Raw genomic sequence first — 20,252 nt, forward strand, 5'->3', positions numbered from 1 at the left:
TTGATTCTGTAGGTGCTTGGCGCCTAGTGGTGTGTGATGCCCGCCAGGCGGTCTGAAGCTAAATTCCGCCTAGCGGTGTGAGATGCGTGCCAAGCGATTTTGGTCTAATGATGGTGCGTGAGGAAAGTTTTCTACACCACTTTAGGGGATGTTCATAATGCGATGCTTTGGCTGGGGGCCCAGTTATGAGTGCATCTTGTATTGGGGTAACACGTGACCACTCCAGGTTGTAGCCTGGTGATTTAGGAAGTCTAGTAGAGTGTGCGGGTTGTGACTCGTACGGCGAGGTTTCAGATGATTTCCCTCTTCAATGGATTCTGATAAAGATTTGGTAGTCTGGAAACAACTACAAACTTAGGTTTGTTTTAGGGAACTCCACTTGGTGTCACGGTGAGATGTTGTGGCAAAGTTATTCCCATGTGTGGACTATCAGGTGGTGGCCTATAGTCGGAGGGGCGAGTAGACACTCGTACAACAAAAGATCGATCATTGATCTCACCTAAAGGGTATAGAGATGATAGACGTCTAAAGGCAAGTGTTGGAAGTGAAGAAGTAAAAGAAAAGGGGAAAATGTACTAACCTGGGTTTAAATTTGTGGATGTTGTATTTAATATTATATTTTTGGTTTTATTTAAATGAGCTCACCTTATCTGTGTGTGTGACGATGATCATGTAACTTGTTACATGGGAGCAGATGTTGATGCAGGTGAGCAGACAGATGCCTAGAGACGGAGTGGGGATATCTCAGGGATTTATCACTAGTCATTATGATGAACTATGGTTTTATATGTAATAATTTTATAGACAATTTTAATTGTAACACGTACTGATGCGACTTATTATATTTGTATTGGCGCGTTGGACTTTAATATTTAAATTTTCCCGCGTTTTTTGGGAAATTGATGATTAATAAATGAGGTGGTTATTTTATTTATTTTCTTATTTATTTTAATAAGTAATTTCCGGCTAGGACGTTACAATGGGAGCTAGTTGATCCACCATCGAATTGCAAAATTGTAGGTGTTAAGTGGATTTTTAAGACTAAGTTGAAGGAACTTGGAGAGATTGACAAATTTAAAGCCAGACTAGTAGCAAAAGGCTACACTCAAGAGGAAGGGATCGACTATCGAGAGATTTTTGCTCTAGTAGCTCTTCTTGAAACCATTAGAACTGTTGTTGCACTTGCAGCCATAAGGAGATGGACTATTTATCAACTTGATATTAAGTCAGCCTTTCTACATGGAGCAATAAATGAAGATGTTTACATAGAACAACCACAAGCTACGTTGTTCAAAGGCGTGAACACCAGGTATACAAATTAAAGAAGGCCCTATACGGCCTTAAACAAGCTCCTAGGGCCTGGTACATCAAGCTAGAGTCTTCTCTTGCAGTTAATAAATTTCTCAAGTGCCCACATGAACACACACTATTTGTAAAGAAGGAGGGAGGTAAAATCTTAATTGTGTGTGTTTATTTCAAGAGTTTAAAACTATGATGATGAATGAGTTTGCCATGACTGACTTAGGCAAAATGAGGTATTTTTTGGGCATTGAGGTTTTCCAAAGCTGTGAAGGAATTTTTATTGGGCAGAAAAAATACATCAAAGATTTGTTGGACAAATTTAACATGTTGGACTGAAATTTGGTGAAAAACCCCATTATTCTAGGGACTAGGTTGTTGAAAACAGATGAAGGAGCAGAAGTTAACAACACGCTATTTAAGCAACTTGTAGGCAGCCTCATGTATTTGAATGCTACAAGACCAGATATTGCACATTCTATCAGCTTGATAAGTCGCTTTATGGAACACCCTAAAGATAGTCATTTCTTGGTAGCAAAGTGTATCTTGAGATATTTACAAGGAACTCGAAATCTAGGAATTTTCTACAAAGCTTGTGAAGGAAAAAAAGAATTAATTTCTTATACTGATAGTGATTATGCAAGGGATCTTAAAGATAGGAAGAGCACGTCTGGTTATGTTTTCATGTTGGAAGGAGGTGTGATTTCTTGGGCATCAAAGAAACAGCCCGTGGTCAACTTATCTACAACTGAAGCAGAGTTCATAGCAGCTGCTTTATGTGCTTGCCAATGTGTTTGGCTTAGAAGAATTTCAGAACATCTAGAGCACTACCAGGAAGGAGCTACTGTATTGTTGTGTGATAATGCCTCTACCATTAATTTGTCCAAAAATCCAGTTTTGCATGGAAAAAGTAAACAGATTGACGTGAGATTTCATTTCTTAAGAGATTTATGCAACAATGGTGTTATAATGTTAGATTACTGCAGCACAAAAGAACAACTTGCGAAATGCACTGGGCATGCGTGAAGAACCAAAGATAAACTGTTGCAAGGAGCATACAGTTTAAGGGAGGAAATGTTGACTGGGCTTTCTAATTCAGCAATTATTATTTACTGTTTTAAATAAATTGTAATGTTTTTTGTTATGCACGTTTATGCACATTTACGTACATTTAGGGATTTTTGTTTTAGTGCTATTGCGATTCCTATTTTTTCGTTTATCAGTTGTAAGAGCTAAGCCTATAAACTTGGCTTCTTTTCATTGTGGAATAACAGAGATACAGAGCTGTAGTGCCCTCTGTTTCAAAAACATTTCTGTGAGTTAACAAGAACTTCATTTTCTTTAGCATCCTTATCCTCACAAAAGCTTCTACAATTTTTCTTCCTCCAACCAACCTACCATTTTTCATTAAAACCTCTACTCTACATATAAAACCAATCTTCCACACACCCTTCACCACCATCATCTCCATCATATTACAAATTTGCGTCATTATTTACATAACTGAAATCTCCATTACTCATGCTCCAAACGTTCTCCAAACACTAATATTATTTGATCTTATTTGTTAGTGTAAAGTAGATATTAGGCATTGCAGAGATGTGATGTATGTGAAAAAAAAATAATATTTGACACTGTAATCGAGACATTGTTTAACATAAAAGGAAAGAAAAAAATATAATGTGGAAACATATCAAGATTGGTTGAGATGGACAAATGTTTTAGCTACATTTATAATATGTTGAAAAGTGTACCTACTTGCCTCCAGCTTTACATAAATTGTTGAAGAAAGAAAATGAAGAGTGTTTAGCCTCAATTGTACCCTTTAACTAAGAGCTTTGTGATCAGTTTATATTTTTGTTCTCATTTCATATTTAATTTTGAGGATTTAATTAAATTGTACTTAAAAGATTGATTTAATTAGGATTTCTTATAATTGGATTTATTGAGCATAAGATACAAAAACATGTTAAAAATAGCTTTTTAGTTAAATAAATGATTTTTGGATAATTTGAGGTGTACTAGTGCAGCTACAACTGAGTTGAGCTCATGAAGGGGTGAAAATAAATTGATTAAAGTTTCATGACACCTTAAATATAAATCCAAGAATAGAAATTATCAAAATCATAAAAAATCTAAGCCAAACATTGCATGAAGAAGGTAAGAAAAGGTTGAAAAAGTGAAGAAATTTGACTAAGCCAAGAGAGGGAACATGCAACAAAAATTGGACTTTGCGGTTTTCTCTATATTGTTTTTTCAGAAAAAAGGCTTTGATAATTCATAAATATTTATGATAAAAGATAATTTGGGAAAAATATATCTTTAGATATTTTATTTGATATTTTTAAATAATTATCTTATTTAATTATATCATAAAATATCAAAAGATAATAACTACAAAATATTTTCAAATATACAAGATCTTCTTAAATCTTCTTAGATCTCCACAACAAATAAATATATCTTGAAGATATTAGATTATTTAGAAGATAATTATAGGAGATTGCAAATGGTTGATTTGAAAAATTAATGCAAATATTAGTTGGTGATAATTTATGAGATATCCTAAACTAATTAATTTATTATATCAAAAATTATCACCCAACTATATTTTTCAAATAATTTTAAAATTGGCTATATCTCTCCAACTATTTTTAAATATTCATAATCATTATAAAGATAAATAATATTTATCTTGATCTTTATTTTAAAAGATATTTGAGATATTTTAACAGAAAAGTTCAGTCCAAGTCTTATATAAAGAGACAGAGCGTGATACCACTTTTGCTCAATATCTTTCCATTATGGATCACTTTGTTTCCATGCAAAATTTGAAGTTAATTGGTTTAAAGTCTTAGGATTGTCATGTAATGATGTAATAACTATGTGTGGTTATTCACAATATTTTGCTTTCTACCTTTAGAGTTGTTATTAATTCATTGTGTTTGCTCCTATTGTCATTTGATAGAAGGTAATTGACCTTCACAAGTTAGATGACCTACATGTGTTTCAACTAGAATGGAGGCTAGTATCGATATTTTAAGTGGTAGGGTTTGTTGGGAAAAAAAATCATCAATTAAGAACGTTATCGTATTTATCCCCAAGAATCATCCTATTAACAGAGAAATAGGATCAACATAGAGAACACAAGAATATAATGTGGAAACTCCAAATACGGGAAAAAACTACAGCCGCTGAAAATAATCACTATGTGCAAATTTGTACAACACACAAAAAACACTCTTAACCTTTTGCACCAAGTACACACACTCTCAATCTTTTGACACCAAGACTCAATCTTCAGTTTGGGTTGACTCTGTTCCACCTTTGGCCTGGGCGACTTGGCTCGACCTTTGAACTGGGTCGACTTGATTCGACCTTCGACTCGAGCCGACTTGTTTAGACCTTCGACTCGAGCCGACTCGTTTCGACCTTCGACTCGAGCCGACTAGGCTCAATTTTGGTTTGGGCGCAATCAACTTGACTTTGGTCTAGTCGGACTTGGCTCAACCTCGACCAAAACCGACTTAGCTAAACTTCGGCTTGAGCCTACTCGGCTTGACCTTCAACTCAAACTGGCTCGACTTGCCCATCGGCCTAGGCCAACTCTGCTCAACCTTTGGCCTAACTTGACTCGATTTGATCTTCGGCTGACTCAACTCAACCTTCGACATTAGGCAACTTAGCTTAACTGCAGTCCGAACCAACTCAGCTCGACTTCAACTCGGACCAACTCGAGTCAACCTTCGACCCCGACCACTCGGCTTGACCTTCGACCCAGATCGATTTGACTGTATGTTTGGCCCTGGTCGAATCGACTCGACCATCGACCTTGAACTTCTTTTCGAGCTGACTCGACTCAACCTTCAATCTAGGTTTACTCAGTTCGATCTTCATCACGAGCCAACTCAACTCAACCTTTGTGAGTAGAGTGATACTTGAGTGAAAACAAATGAAATTTAGATATTTTTTTGAGTGAATTTCAAATTCTACTATTTTAGTTATTTTGAAATACCTTCTTAAAATTATTCAATTTCAATTTTATTTTAATTTCTTAATCTAAATAAGTCATTTTACTTTAAAAAATTTCAAATTCTCCAAATAAATAAATTACTTCATTACATTGGGTCATCAAACACAACATTAATGTTATGTGAAACTAAAAATGATCAAATTATATGAAGTTATGAGATCTTTAATGTTTATGATTAAAGATTATTTCTATTTTTTAATGGATAAATAAAAATACCATAACATAATCTTACATTTCAATATATAGGTTAGATATCTTGATTACACGATATTTATTATTTTAACATCTCAATATCATTAAGAAACAAAAAGAGATTAGTAAAGAGTTCTCTCAAGATACTACATGATGACTTGGAAGTCAAACCATTCTCATTTCTTATCATTATAAATTAAGATATGCTTTTACTTTTAATTCTCATTATTAGCATAATAAATTCAAGATTACACAAATGATTGTTATTTACACTTTAAGTTTGGTTCTAATACATTCTTTCTAAGATTAATTATCCTTTCAATGCATACACTAATTAGTTCGTTTATAAAATTTAGAATGATTTTATGATTTGACTCTCATGTTAGTGAAATAAATTGAAACATTTATGATTTTAAAAAGAAGAAAGAGTGAACTCATGCTTTCACCCTTTTTATTAAAACAAAATTCATGATTTAAAGTAGAACTATGTAAAGAACAAAAAGACACAATTTAAAATTATCACTTACTTATACATATAAACTTGAAATGGTTAAACATTTGGTAAAATGCCATTTTCCCAAAAGACAAGGGAAGATGGAGGCTAAGTAACGATGTAAACAAGACCTAATCAGCTCAAATATCCATTTGGTCAATCCCACAGAGAAATCACTTCCAAATTTCCCTTTTGGCGTTTCAATGAATCCAAAACTTGGCTTCCAACCCTTTTACTACTTGTACTATTTTCTTGTAGATTTTTAGGTTTTGTGAATGAAATGTCCTCCATTTTACTTTCTTCCCTAAATACATGAATTCCATACCATTTCACAGTAGCCATTATTCTTGCATTTTCATCCAGCATACAAGCATTCCTTTCCACTTCAATCTCCACACTGTTCCAATCACTCTTCACAAATGTTCCAATTAGATCATTATGATTAACAAATGCAGTTAGATCAAATAGCCACACATGATCTGTCTCAATTGACCAATCGTAGCAATGTTGGGACAGTATGCTTTTGTAGCCGTTGATGATTATTCTAACTCGAAAATGGTGCAGTGGATTTCCCACCATTCCAAAAGAAACACACACACAAATTCTCGGGAACCTCTCACGACCCCAAAAGATTATGGATCTTTCACTGCTAAAATGATCAAACCATTCTGGAATCCTTGAACCTGGAAGAATTACAGTACTTTGCCTAGTTGCATGGAATGTCTGATCACAAAAGAAACAAGCACAAAAATCTTTGTAAGAGCAAAGCATTCACATAACCACATATAAAGAATATGTTTGAATAAACACTTAAAGGAGAAGAAAATAAGAAACAAAGATTAAATCAGTTTTCTCATAAACTAGCTTGTAAGAGTTCTGCATGAAGAAGTTTTCTTGCATATTTTCTTCTCCTAAAAAAAGTGCTAATGAAAATAGTTGATCCAAATGTACAAGAAAATTCAAGTGGGAAACATCAAAGAAAACCTGGTTCAATAGAACATTTGATGACTGGGATGTCAATGATGTGCAGTTCAATGCATTTACATCTTTTAATTTAGGGGGTATCACTGAAATGTGTTGAAGCTGCTTGCAATTGCTTAGTAGAATAGTCTTCAAATGAACACATTCCTTAATGCATGCAGGAAGGACTGTAAAATTATTGTAAGATATGTCCAAATATACAACACCAGCAAAGCCACTGAGACATGTAACAAGATGTTCAGTTGTTAAGTTGCAAGAGCTCAGATACAGATAAACAGTATTTGAAGAAGCAGTTGATTTCAGCTGTTCATGATTTTCACACTCAACAGAAATATCAAACCTTCTACATGAGTCAGCTTGAATTTCCATTAGTCTTGGAAGTGTGAAAAGGCTACTAGGTAGCTTATCAAGCCTAGCACAATCCATTAGGTTTAAAGATTCAAGTCCTCTAAGATTTCCAATAGAAAATGGTAATTCTTCTATTGCAGTTTGCCACAAGTTGAGATAACACAAATTTTGTATCTCACACAATATTTTTGGAAACCTTACAAGTCTCAAGCACTCAGAGAAAGTGAGCTCTCTAAGAGAGGCCAACTTGAATGTTGATGGAATTATTTCTAGACAACTGCATCCAGATGCAGTTAGCACTTCAAGATTACCAAGAAATCCAACAGAATCATGAATCTTGATCAAATTTATGCAATTATCTACATTCAATACCCTCAAGTCAGAGATTCCTGAAATGTCAGGTACTTCTGTCAAAAATTCACAATCAGTGAAATCCAATTTTGTCAGACACTGCATATTCTGTAAACAAAATAGTACAACCATTAGACAATGTGCTTGAAACTAATATTTAAGGTCAAAGGAACAATTTGCAGCATCTATACATACCTTGAAATTGTTCAAAATGAGACAATCAGAAGGCAAGTTGAGAAAATCAAGTGGTAAACAGTCTGAAGGATATCCACTCCATATCAAGACTCTCAAGCTATTTGAGAGATATTGAGGGACTCCAGAATATATGGCATCCTTAATAATTAATATTCTAAGGTTTTTCATATCTTTGAAGGCTTTATCACTCAACTTCAGTACCTCATTTCCTTGTGGCAAGTCAACCAACATCATAACTTCAATTTGATCCGTTCCCTTTCATAGCAAAATTAAGTTAAATTCAACACTACATACCAAATTTCAAAGAGAAACAAGTATACATATAAGTTCAAATTATAAAGCAAATGTCATACTGGTTTATGCTAGCATACAAAAGTTAAAATGGAGGTAAAACAAAACGGTTTGTTTCTCATATCCCAAGTTAAAATCTAAAGAAAAAACACATAAAATCAGTGAATATAGTTCTAACCTCATTTTCATTTAAAACATGAATAACATCTTGAGGGTACCATAATCTACTTCGTTTTCCTGGATGCAGGGGTGATTCCTGTTCCACTATTTTCATAGCCATGTCTTTGATATTGTCATGCATCATCAAGTTTCCACTGGGAGTGACAGATAGCAGAGATCTATCAATAAGTCTGCTAATACTGTACTTTGGATCGAAACCACAAGCTGATAGTATTTCCTCAACATATGATAATGTCTCTCCTATGAAGAAACAAGCAATGTCAAGGAAAATTCTCTTCTCACATTCATTCAAACTAAAATAAATCACTTTATGTAAACTCTGAATTTCTCCTCCATCACAAACTCCTTCATATCTTTCTAGCGCAATCTCCAATTCATCAACTGATGTTTCTGACAAATAACAATCCACAGCCTTCATTTTTTCCAACAAATCAGAACCAATATACTTCAAAGCCAATGGAAGGCCATTGGAACAGTCAACTACACGTTTCCAAACTCCATAATAATAACCAGGTACAGGTCCAACAGTTACCATGGAACTTAGAAGTTGAATAGCTTCATAATTATCCAACTTAGGTACATCATATACATTTTTAACTCCATGAGAAGCCAGAACATCTTTACACGAGCTAGTTATGACAATTCTACTTCCCAAACCAAACCAGTTGCATTCTCCTGCCAAATACTCCAATTGCTCCAGCTTGTCCACATTATCAAGGATCAGAAGAACCCTTTTGCCTTGCAACTTTCTAATAAGAATTGGAATTCCTTGGTTCTCATTAACCACCTTGGTACTGTCACCAGCTATATCAGAAATAATTGCCTCCTGGAGATATGCTAACCCATATTTTGCTGAATTTCCTCTGACATCGTTGAGAAAGCATGAACCTTCAAATTGTTGGCTGATGTAATTGTACAAAACTTGAGCCAGAGTGGTTTTACCTATTCCACTAACTCCACATATTCCCATCATGATGATAGCGGGATCAGATATTTGCAAACGGAATTCTATTTGGGGTATTCGTAACTCCACTCCAACAAGATTTTCATCAACAGTTAAAAGCTTTCTTTTTGGTATGCCCACCGTGTCAACAATCTGTGTGATAAGTTCATACTCATATCCATATCTGTTTAATTAGAAAAAAAAATGATGATATCCAAATTACTTCCATGTCAGGTTTCATTTATTACAATAAACAAAGTAGCAAACAAAACCAGTTTGTGGCACACCAATCCCAGTGAACTTGACTACTAGCATAGACTCTTTGGTACCACCTTAACAACTAGGTTTATGTAAAGCTCGACCTCATAAAACTGACATAGCTTTTCATTTTCTGTACATGCTTCCTTTTGCATCGATGTTCATTTTTTAACTGTAACCAAGGGGTGTATTTCAATTTCCATCTTCATAGATATTAGACTCAAACAATAACACATATCAACCCGGTTAAAGATCAAATTTTCAGAGATAATACAAACAAGATGCAAAGAATTAAGCAAAAAGAAAAAAAAAGGGGTAAGAGAGGTATAGTTGTACCCATCTTTGAAGCTCCACCCTACAAGATTGGAAGCTTCATGCAGAGCAAGTCTCCAATTTTCCACCTTTTCCTTTTTGTACCTCATTTTGTTTTCATGGTTAGCTAATTGTTGACCATAACTTCCAGTCTGATGTCGTATCTCTGATGGATCCACGTTGTAAAATATTGGATAAACTTTGAGTTTCTTGGTTTTCTTACAATCGAGGATTTGGAGAAGTTCTTCAAGGCACCATGTTGAGGAAGCATAGCTTTTCGAGAACACAACAATGGCCATCCTAGACTCTTCAATGGCTTTGAAAATGGTAGCTGAAATTTGTTCTCCTCTCTCAAGCGCCTCATGATCCATGAAAGTGCTGATACCCCTTTGACGTAAAGCATTGTAAAGATGACCAGTGAAACCAAAGCGGGTATCTCCTCTAAAACTGAGGAAAACATCATAAGTGTACTTTTTCATGGAACAAGGTTGCTCCATTTCCTTTCGGGAAACGTATGTTTGCCACTGTCTTTGTCAATTCAGTGGACGACTCTTATTTATTGAAAGAGAGTTTTAAGGGGGTTATATGCTAGTCTAGTGGAGTTTAGATTCATTCTCTTTCCTTCTTATTTCCCTTTCTTTTTTTATCTTTAGAAAAGTTTGTTGCAAACTCCCTTAAGCATGAACTAATAGAAAAGTGTACTAAAGATACAAATATACAATTGGCGCGTTAATTTATTGGTACCCCCCTTTAATTCAAAGCAATTTTGATATCAAGCCAAGATTTAACTATTTTAAATATATCTTGCGATGGAAAGCTTAGTCATGGAAATGTTCAAACAAAAATTTGTCTAATATTCACATTTAAAAAGAAAAAAGACAAACTTTCTTATAATTAAGTTCAGAGGTGTGAAAGTTTGACTAGTATAGATATTTGCTTGAGAAATTAGGTAAGTCTACGTAGGTGTAGAGGGCTCGTTATTATAAATATTTGTGTTAATGTTTTTATGTAGAGGAATGTGACTAAACCTATAGAGTGGAAGGTTCGTTGATGTTAGCATTTCCATAGGAATTTTCTCTAAAAAAAGTGACTAATCACAAAGTGATATGAAAGCACTACACTGAAGGCCTTGTACGACCGTTATTTTGGGCGTTAAATTATAGTTAACACACCATAGTATATCATATCTTAGTCTATAACATACATCTTGGACTACACTTGATGACTATAGTCTATAATTTCTAATAGGCTACGCTTCTTTTTAAAATCATAGCCTATTAATCGAAATAGATTACGTTTTTTTTTGCAATGGAAGTGTGTTATAACAACAATGGAAGCAAAGACAAATCTTACCATGTATTTGGATAGGGTAATTTAATGAGTCAATTAATTTTTTTAAAGAATTTTAAATTTCTTTGTGATAAAATATGTTGTTTGGACAGAGAAATTAAAAGACATTTGAAATGCAAGTATTTTTTCAAAGAATTTTAATTAACTAAAACAGTAGTAATTGAAATGTTCTCAAAATAGTTAGAATTTAAAATTCTTCACCTCACACTTCAGACTCTCCTTGCTCACAAACAATCCTGGTGCTCTCTCTGGTTCAGTGGTGCTCTCTCTGCTCCTCTCTCACTGGCTCAGCCCCTCACTTCTCCTCTCTCACTGGCTCAGCCCATTCTACTCCTCTTCAGGTACACACCATTCTTCCTCTTCCACCACATTTTTATTTCCTTCATACCATCACAACTTGTTCGTTCCCTTTTCTTCTCTACTTTTTGTTTTATCTTCATTGTTCTTCCTTTTTTGGATGTTGCCTTTGGGATTTAGGTTTCAATGTTAGTTTAATATTTTGTGTTTATCATTTTTTTTCCATTTACCTATTACATATTTGATGAAATGTTCAAGTAACAAATTGTTGTAACAGGAAATAATTGTGAAACCATTTTAATAATACCTATAACTTCTTGCTTTTTCTCTTTCTCTTTCATCAGAATTTGTGGGCTGTGTGCATAATGGTGCTCTATATATCCAGTAGAAAAGCTCAGAATAGCACTTCCCAGGCCCACAATCTGCCTCCTATTTAGCGTGATACCCACTATGTTTTTTGCCCTGTCTGAATAATATGAATAAATCTTGTATGGTTAATTAAGTTCTTAGTAATTTGTTTAGATAGATTTCCGCAAATACTTATCACTCCACATCCTATGCTAATGGTCCATCATTAGTTGAAAATACAATGATTGATTTATTTTTATCTATAACAACACTGATTAAACTTTCCAGCACTTCTATTCCAAAAAACTAAGATATATGTGGTTGTTTTCCAGCACTTTTATTACAAAATTCAATGGTTATTTTCCAAGAAAATTAAGTTTAGACAACTAGCTCCTTACCAGCAGATTTGTATGACAGTCCTTGTTGGTTTATATTAGATATATGTGGTCCTTCACCAATGACTAGTTCAAATGGCTCTAGATACTATATTCAATATGGATTTTGTTGTTTAATTAGTATTTCTTAAAATGTTCCCATCTACATTCATTCAACCCAACTTCTAGATTATGATTGACTGAATTTTGCTGTTGTCACGTGGTTAATCTCATGAGTCGGGTTCCACGAGTACATACTTAACTAATTGTTGTTTCTTTTCACTCTTTCAGTGCCAAAAACTAAATCATAATTCTAAATAATCTCAAAAGTCAATCATAATTCATCCCAAAAATTTAATCATATATTTTTATTTTATGTCCAGGTTGGCTCACCAACCCGGCTCACCACAGGTTCGGCTCCGGTGAGCCGAGTTCATTTTTAGCCCATACTGAAATTTGCAAAAAAATTTAACCCAACTCGGTTCAAACCTGGTGCAAGTCGAGTTGACTCACGAATTTTAACCAATTTTGACGACTCTAACACATACCACGAAGATATTAACACATATCTTGGTGACACACTTGACCCACAAAACACCAAAGTAATCAAAGATACCACCATGAAACACCCATAACCACTTCGAAAAATCCATCAGCTACAAAGGGACTCATTATTGAGTTTTCCATCAATGTGAACAAAGTAGATGTTTAGAAAACTAACCTCAATACACAAATGTAATTGACAAAATTGCTCCCCACAAGAAACCAATCACAAAAGATGAAGAAATGAGCTATTTTGATCACCAACAAAGCCTCCACCACACTCAAGGTTGCCACTAGAGAATAGAGAAGTCACACAGATAGGTTTTTTAGATAAGAAAAGTGAGAAATAAAGGTTGTATGCAACATTTAAAAGCTCTTTTACATCATATCTCTTATTGTCAAACACAAAAACACCCATTTGTATTAGACCTTATAAGATGCTGCGTAAATGAGACTATGTTAAAAAGTTGCTATTACTTACAAAAATGCCATCACATTTTTTGAACATTTGATTTTTTATAATAAGACATAAATTATGTGATATAAAAGACTTATTTTTCACTGATGATTTTATTATTTAACCACGCTTAATAATAAAAAAAAGAATACGACCAAATTTATAATTGTTCCTATGGTGACAAAATGTACCTTAAGGGACAAATCTTTTACTGAGACTGAGATGTCATAGGTCCACACTTGGGTCCACTCTTCAATCTTTCCTTCGAGTCACCAGACTTCCTCACTTCTTCTTTTCGAGATGTCGAGTGTAGAGTCCTTGATGGTGGGGGTGCCTAAAAAGACACTCTAACGCTCAAGTTAGCTACTGCAGTAAATATGGGTGGTTGTAATAAAAATGAGACATGTTTCTTACCTCGTGAACAATACTATTTATACTACCTGGATGAGCTCAAATTGTTGGGCCCAGATTATGCAAGACTAGGTCGTTTTAGGTTTTACTTAACATGCTTACTTACCCTTAATTGCTTTGTGACTCATCCTTTTGCCTAGGTGGATGCGTACTGTAGAAGTGGTATATGTGTTTGTCCTTTCATCTATGTCAATATGTCCTCTACACTTAAGTTGTAGGCACAATCTCGGCCCTATATGTACAATAGCCTCCTAAAGTCGAGACAATCTTAGTTGAGAGTCTTAATGTAGTTTAGTTGCTTTGAGTCTAAGTGTTTTTAAGCAAGAAAAATTCCTTTATCTTGGAACTTCACCTTCCTTGATCCTGTCTTCACAGTGGCCCCTTAGCCTTGAAGACATGTAAGGGATGAAAAGGCTGAAAAGTAGTGAAAGGGCTTGTAGTTTGGTTGGGCCTAGCCCAAGGTAATGTGATGTTTCCTTGGGAATCGAGACGGTTGCTTTTAAGACCCTTGGATTTGGAGAGATCTGACAGTGGAGAGACGTCGAGGAACAATGTCTAGAAGAATAAGAATTATGCAATCCTCCATAACTATCAATGTCCTCGGTCAATCGTCGTAATGAAGAGGATGACAAGTCCAGAAAAAGGAAAACTTAGGTCTATCTCCATCAAAAAGGTAGGGACGACCAGAAGGGTTTGTCACCACCCTAAAGATATGATAGAGTAGAAATTTGGCCTTGGGCCCTTAGTTTTACATGGAGACAATGTTTTCACATAGATAACGTCTACGAGAGAGAGAGAGAGAGAGTAAAGAATATGACTTGAGGCCTTAGTTTTACGTGGATATAATGTTTTCATAGAGACAATGTCTACGAGAGAGTAAAAACTTGGACTTAAGGCCTAAGTTTAATGTGGAGACAATGTTTTCGCATAGACAGTGTCTACAGAAGAGTACAAATTTAGACTTGAGGCCTTAGCCTTAGTTTTACGTGGAGACAATGTTTTCGTAGAGACATTGTCTACGAGATAGTAAAGACTTGGCCTTGGGGGCTTGGTTTACATGGAGACATTGTTTTTGCAGAGACAGTGTCTACGAGAGAGTAAAAACTTGGCCTTGGGGCCTTAGTTTTACATGGAGACAATATTTTCATAGAGACATTATCTACGAGAGGGTAAAGACTTGACTTTGGGGTCTACATACAAACTAATTTAAAACTTTTATAAATACATACATATTATATTTTAAAGTATAAAATTAAGTGGGTCAGTTCCATTAAATAATAGAAAGCACTGTTTACTATTTTAGAATCAACAGATAAAGAAAAAAATCCACTTTAATAATCTTAATAATACTATCAACAATAAATTGTTGATATATAGTGCATAAAAGTTTAGGTTGCATCTTGGAAAATATAAGTAAGAAGGAGTGATATGATGACTTAATGGTTAGATAAAAGGGAATAGAAAAAAAGGTCGTAGTTGGATTAATAATTTTGAGAAAGAAGATTGGTTTAATGTGTTTAGAAGAGAGTGTGAGAGAGGTTGTGAATTCAACTCTCCTATTAACAAAAAACTACAATAAAGAAATAAAAGTTCTCAAAAGTGTTACCAATTTCGAGAGATAACATTGGTTTGTTGGTTTAGAAGAGAAGGTAGGAAAGGTTGTGAGTTCAACTCTTCTATTAACAAAAATCTAAAATAAAAAAATAAATAAGAAAGATTGTAAGTTCAACTCCCCTTTAAAAAAAATAACAATTAACATTTACTTATAAAAAGAATAAATAAAAATTTTCGAAACTCTTTCATGGTATTATTAATTTAGTTTTTTTGAAGGAAACAAATCAATTTGGATTTTTAACTTATAAACCTTATTTTATGGAAATGTTCTTACTAATATATCCTTGATCATAAAAAGGATATTAACTAATGGATAAGTAACTCCCAAAGCAAAGTTAATTGTGCATCTTCCTTGACATTTCCCAAACCGAGACTAATCACCATTCGCCCAAAACACGTCATAAGTCCACTACCTCGTGGAAAAAAGCACTCCTTTTCCTTCACTAAAACAAGCTATAATAAAATTGCATTAGGAATGTTTATTTTTATGAATCAAAACTAATTAAAACTTTTAAACCAAATGAATTAAGTTATTTTATATTTTTAATTTAATACATGTCATTAGAACCAAATTAGGTAGAAAATTCCACCACGATAAAAAATTATGTCAACTTATAATTTATAATCAAGAAAATTTGATAAAAATAAATTAATTTTAAATTAACTGAAAACGACTCTTACAAATCCGGCACTTTGTAATAAAAATCATAAGTTAAGCAGTAAATATTTTAGATATTGAATGGTAAAGTCAAAATAAATCAATAATATATTTATTAATTATTAAAAATGAAATTTGTATTGTATATATTTATATTCTTTTATTTAATGTAAGTTAATTATAATATAATTTTTTTTTTTAGTTTTTAACGAGAGAACTTTTATAAATAAATACACACTATATTTTAAAGTATCAAATTAAGTGGGTCGGTTCCACTTTAACAATCTTAATAACACTCCACAGTAAACTAATTGAGATAGGTGCATAGAAGTTTAGATTGAATGTTAAGAAGATAAAAGTAAGCAGCCAATTAAGAAGTTTTCGATAGTAATATTTTTCTGTTATTCGTTGGGTATTTTTTTTATAATAAGGACATCCACAGATACTAATATATATATATATATATATATATATATATATATATATATATTAATTTTAAATAAAATTATCCAAAAAGAAATCTTTAAAATATAAAATTTAATAAAAAAATAAAGAATAAAAATGTATGAAGTCAAATTTAAAACAATTGTTCAATATTAATATTTATTTTACTAATTACTTTATTTTGATTACTTAATTTTTTTCTAAATATTAAAATAAAATTCATTAATAATTACTATCTAAGACAAATAATTATGAATGGATAGTAGATATCCGTCGATTGAATACCATGACACTTGTACCTTCCTTATTCATAAATCAAATGTTTTATCATCCCTACTCATGCTATTAATTTGGTTTTTTCTGAAGGAAACAAATTGATTTAGATTTTTGACATATAAACTTTTATAAATTTTTATTGAAATATTCTTACAAATATATCCTTAATCATGAAAACAAACCTATACTATTGGATAAGTAACTCTCAAAGTAAAGCTAATTGTGTATCTTAACGTATCAAAGCTAATTGTGTATCTTAACGTATCAAAGCTAATTTTGAAAGAGGTTTAATTAGTGGGATGATATCCACTTTCGTTCAAATATGTCAGTTTGGTATCTGCTTTTAAAAAGGTGTCAAGTACATTTTAACTTTTGAAAAAGTGTCTCAATTAGGTCTTTTTCAGAAAAATTATTAACGGTGTTAATGGTGTACCACGTGTTAATTTCTTGTTTATTAATTTATTTTTTATTTTATTTATGGTTTAATTATGTTCTTAGTCTCCATTTTCGGGTCAAAATATCAATTTGGTCCTTTTTCTTCCAGTTATCTCAATTAGGTCCCCAATTTAGTTAAAATGTCCTCAAAGTTGCCCTTTTTATTAAGTTTTTGTAAACGCAGTTAACTAAACAGTGACATGGCATGGTTGGCCAATGCTGAAACAATGACAAGGATAAAAAATAAGTGATGTGGCAGCATAAAAGAAAGCTAATTTAAGAATTAAAATAAATTGGAATTAGGGTTTATCAATTGGGTATTTCATGGTTGCTTTCGTGATTGCTTTGTTGGCACTTTAGCGGAGGAGCGTGGGATGAAGAGGGGAAGGAGATCTAGCCGTTGAATATTTATGAAAATTGGATTTGAAAAGCTTGAGAGAGAGGGAAGAAGAGAGGGAAGAACGCGAACATCACCAACGAAAGAAACATGAAGCCCCTTTCTTCTATTCTCTTCTCTTAATCACAGACTCTTCTTTCTTCTTTTGCTTCTTCTTTTGCTTCTTCTTTTTCTTCTTCTTCTTCTTCCTCCTTTTTTCTTTCTATTGTTGTGTTGAGTTGGTTTCTGGATCGAATTGTCTTGATCTAAAACCATTAATTTGAGCTTAACTTTTGATGAATTTGTTGCTGATTATTGTTGATGTTATCGTTGATAATCGGTGAGTGGAGGAATGAGTGAGGTTGTTACTTTTTTTCTTTTAAAAATTATTGTTTTAATGGGAGAAGGGGAAGGTGAAGGGAGTGATTGTACTCCTAAGAATCTTGTGCCTAATGACGTCATCACGAATGTGCTTTTGTCGTCTGATGTTCCCGCCAAGAAGCTTGCCAGACAACTCAACTCATCGGCTTCAGCGGGATGCCACCAAAGTCGCTAGTGGTTTTGCCGCTACAGCCTTTTGCTTTTGTCAGGGTTGGGTGAGTTCTTGAATTCTATATATGTTTCTATCTTTTTCATTTCTCATAGAATTTCAAAGTTATGATAGAAGGAAGGTTTAATTGTGTTTTTTTTAAATGTTTGATTTTACAGTGATGCTTTTACACCTACCTCCACCACATTAACAAATGCTAGGGTTCTTCTTTCCCCAAACATTCGAGGTTGAAGATGAAGAACAATTGTCCATATTCATGTCTCAACGAAGGAAAAGGAGAAGAAGCTTTAGGGATTCATAACTTATGACACTTATTTGTGTTAAATAAAACGATTTTCACACTGCATTCTATAACTTACGTCAGTAACACAAATCCACCTCAACAACCACAAATGACGTTTACAAAAACTTAACAGAAAGCGCTACTTTGAGACATTTATCTAAATTGGAGACCTTATTGAGACAACTAGAAAAAGATTGACCAAATTAAGATTTTGACCTGAAAATGGGGACCAAGGACATAATTAAACTTTTTATTTTTTATTTTTAATTTTTAAGTTTTTTTGCCACATGTTAAGTCCCTAGTGTGACACATGACATTGTCAATGCCACATGGCAAAGCACTGTCACGTGTCAGTGACACTATCAAGTGTCATTTTTTTTATTTCAATTTAGTTTCTACATATATCTATTTGTTTTAATTTAGTTCCCACATATGTCTATTTGTTCCATTTTAGTCCCTACATATGTTCTTTTGATTCAATTTAGTCCTAACTTTTTTTTTTCAAAATAGAGAAATATTGTCTCTCTCTCTTAAGAGACAAAATTTATTATTTATATGATGTTATAACATATTACATTTTTCTGAATAGTTAACTCATGTAAGTCATTTTGTAAGTAATTCTTAATATAAATATCAATACTTAATTTTGTAAGTCATTTTTAATAAAACAATTATAATACAATTAAAATGACGTTATAACATATTATATTTATAATTGTTAACCCATGTTTTGATTCATGACTTTTACCACAAAATTTTAATATAAATGACAATACTTGATTTTGTTAGTCATTTTTAATAACAAATATTAATATAATATTTACATAAATAATAAATTTCATCTTATGAGAGAGACAATAATTTCCTATTTTGAAACAAAAATTAGGACTAAATTGAATTAGAAGGACATATATGAAGACTAAATTAAAACAAATAGACATATGTGGAAACTAAATTGAAACAAATAAACATATGTGAGGACTAAATTGAAACAAATAGATATATGTGAAGACTAAATTGAAATAAAAAAAATGATACTTAGTATTGACACTAACACGTAATAGTACCTTGTCACGTGGCAATAATAGTGTCACATGTGGATCTGACACGTCGCAAAAAAATAAAAAATTAAAAAAATTAAAAATTTAAAAAAAATGAGAGTTTGACAAGTGGCATGTCGGCAGGGGTGGCTCAATAGTTTGAGAGGCCTAAATCAAACTTAAAAAATGAGACCTTTTATTTAAATTTTTTTTTCGAGCTTTTTTTAATGCAAAATTATTTATTAGATAGTCATAATTAATTTCATTAAACATTTCTTTCTCAATATATAATAGGACTAATTAAATAAAATTCATCAATATCCAACAAATTATCATGTTTTAAAGATTTTTCAAGATTGAAGCATTTTTCTTTCAAAAATGAAATATCTACACATTGTTCAAAAATGAAATACATAAGACATTTGCTCTTTTCTGTTCATAGCTCCTTTTTGTTATGCAATTAAAACCTCAATTATTCTTTTCTTTTGAATTTTTGAATAGCTTGATTCAAATTTTCTAGTTGACACTTCTATATATTTTTACATGAAATAAAAATGATAATATATAAAACACTATTAAAGATAAATATATAAAACAAATGAATTAAAAAAATAAAACCAGGTTTTGGTTGTCAATAAAAGAAACTCGATAGTAGACTTGTAATATCTTGAAGTCTCAAGTCTCTTGTTCTTAATTCTCAATTTTTTCACAAACTTACAAAGTTGTTTATTTTAAGATTAATCATTAATAAAAATTAAAAAAAATTGTTCTTCTCAACTCGATAGTAAATCTTTTTTTTTCCTAAATTTAAATTATCTTTCTATAAAAAACACAACTTTAAATTATGCTCCAATTCATCTATTATTCACCAAAAAACTAAACCATAATCTAATTAATAGTTTTGTAAAAAAATTCACTTC

The 20,252-nt window shown here is 32.6% G+C and overlaps 1 protein-coding gene across 1 annotated transcript; it reads right to left on the reverse strand.

Annotated features, from left to right (window-relative positions):
* Positions 1-5,980: 5,980 nt before the first annotated feature.
* Positions 5,981-10,440, reverse strand: LOC114162924 (TMV resistance protein N-like). Its single transcript, XM_028046939.2, has 5 exons — positions 9,901-10,440; positions 8,362-9,490; positions 7,893-8,147; positions 7,002-7,805; positions 5,981-6,740 (listed from the first exon to the last, which is right to left on the reverse strand). Exons 1-5 carry the CDS (start codon positions 10,371-10,373, stop codon positions 6,174-6,176), a joined length of 3,228 nt encoding a protein of 1,075 aa, XP_027902740.2. The 5' UTR covers positions 10,374-10,440; the 3' UTR covers positions 5,981-6,173.
* Positions 10,441-20,252: the final 9,812 nt, after the last annotated feature.

The sequence above is a fragment of the Vigna unguiculata genome, chromosome 1, assembly GCF_037176805.1.
Source record: "Vigna unguiculata cultivar grain cowpea cultivar isolate G323 ecotype 2 chromosome 1, ASM3717680v1, whole genome shotgun sequence".
NCBI lineage: Eukaryota > Viridiplantae > Streptophyta > Magnoliopsida > Fabales > Fabaceae > Vigna > Vigna unguiculata.

Coding starts and splice junctions, on each gene's coding strand:
- LOC114162924 (XM_028046939.2), bottom strand. CDS start 10,373: ATGGAGCAACCTTGTTCCATGAAAAAGTACACTTATGATGTTTTCCTC. Junction 8,148..8,361: donor ATGTTTTAAATGAAAATGAG/GTTAGAACTATA, acceptor TTGCTATGAAAG/GGAACGGATCAAATTGAAGT. Junction 7,806..7,892: donor TCATTTTGAACAATTTCAAG/GTATGTATAGAT, acceptor TTTTGTTTACAG/AATATGCAGTGTCTGACAAA.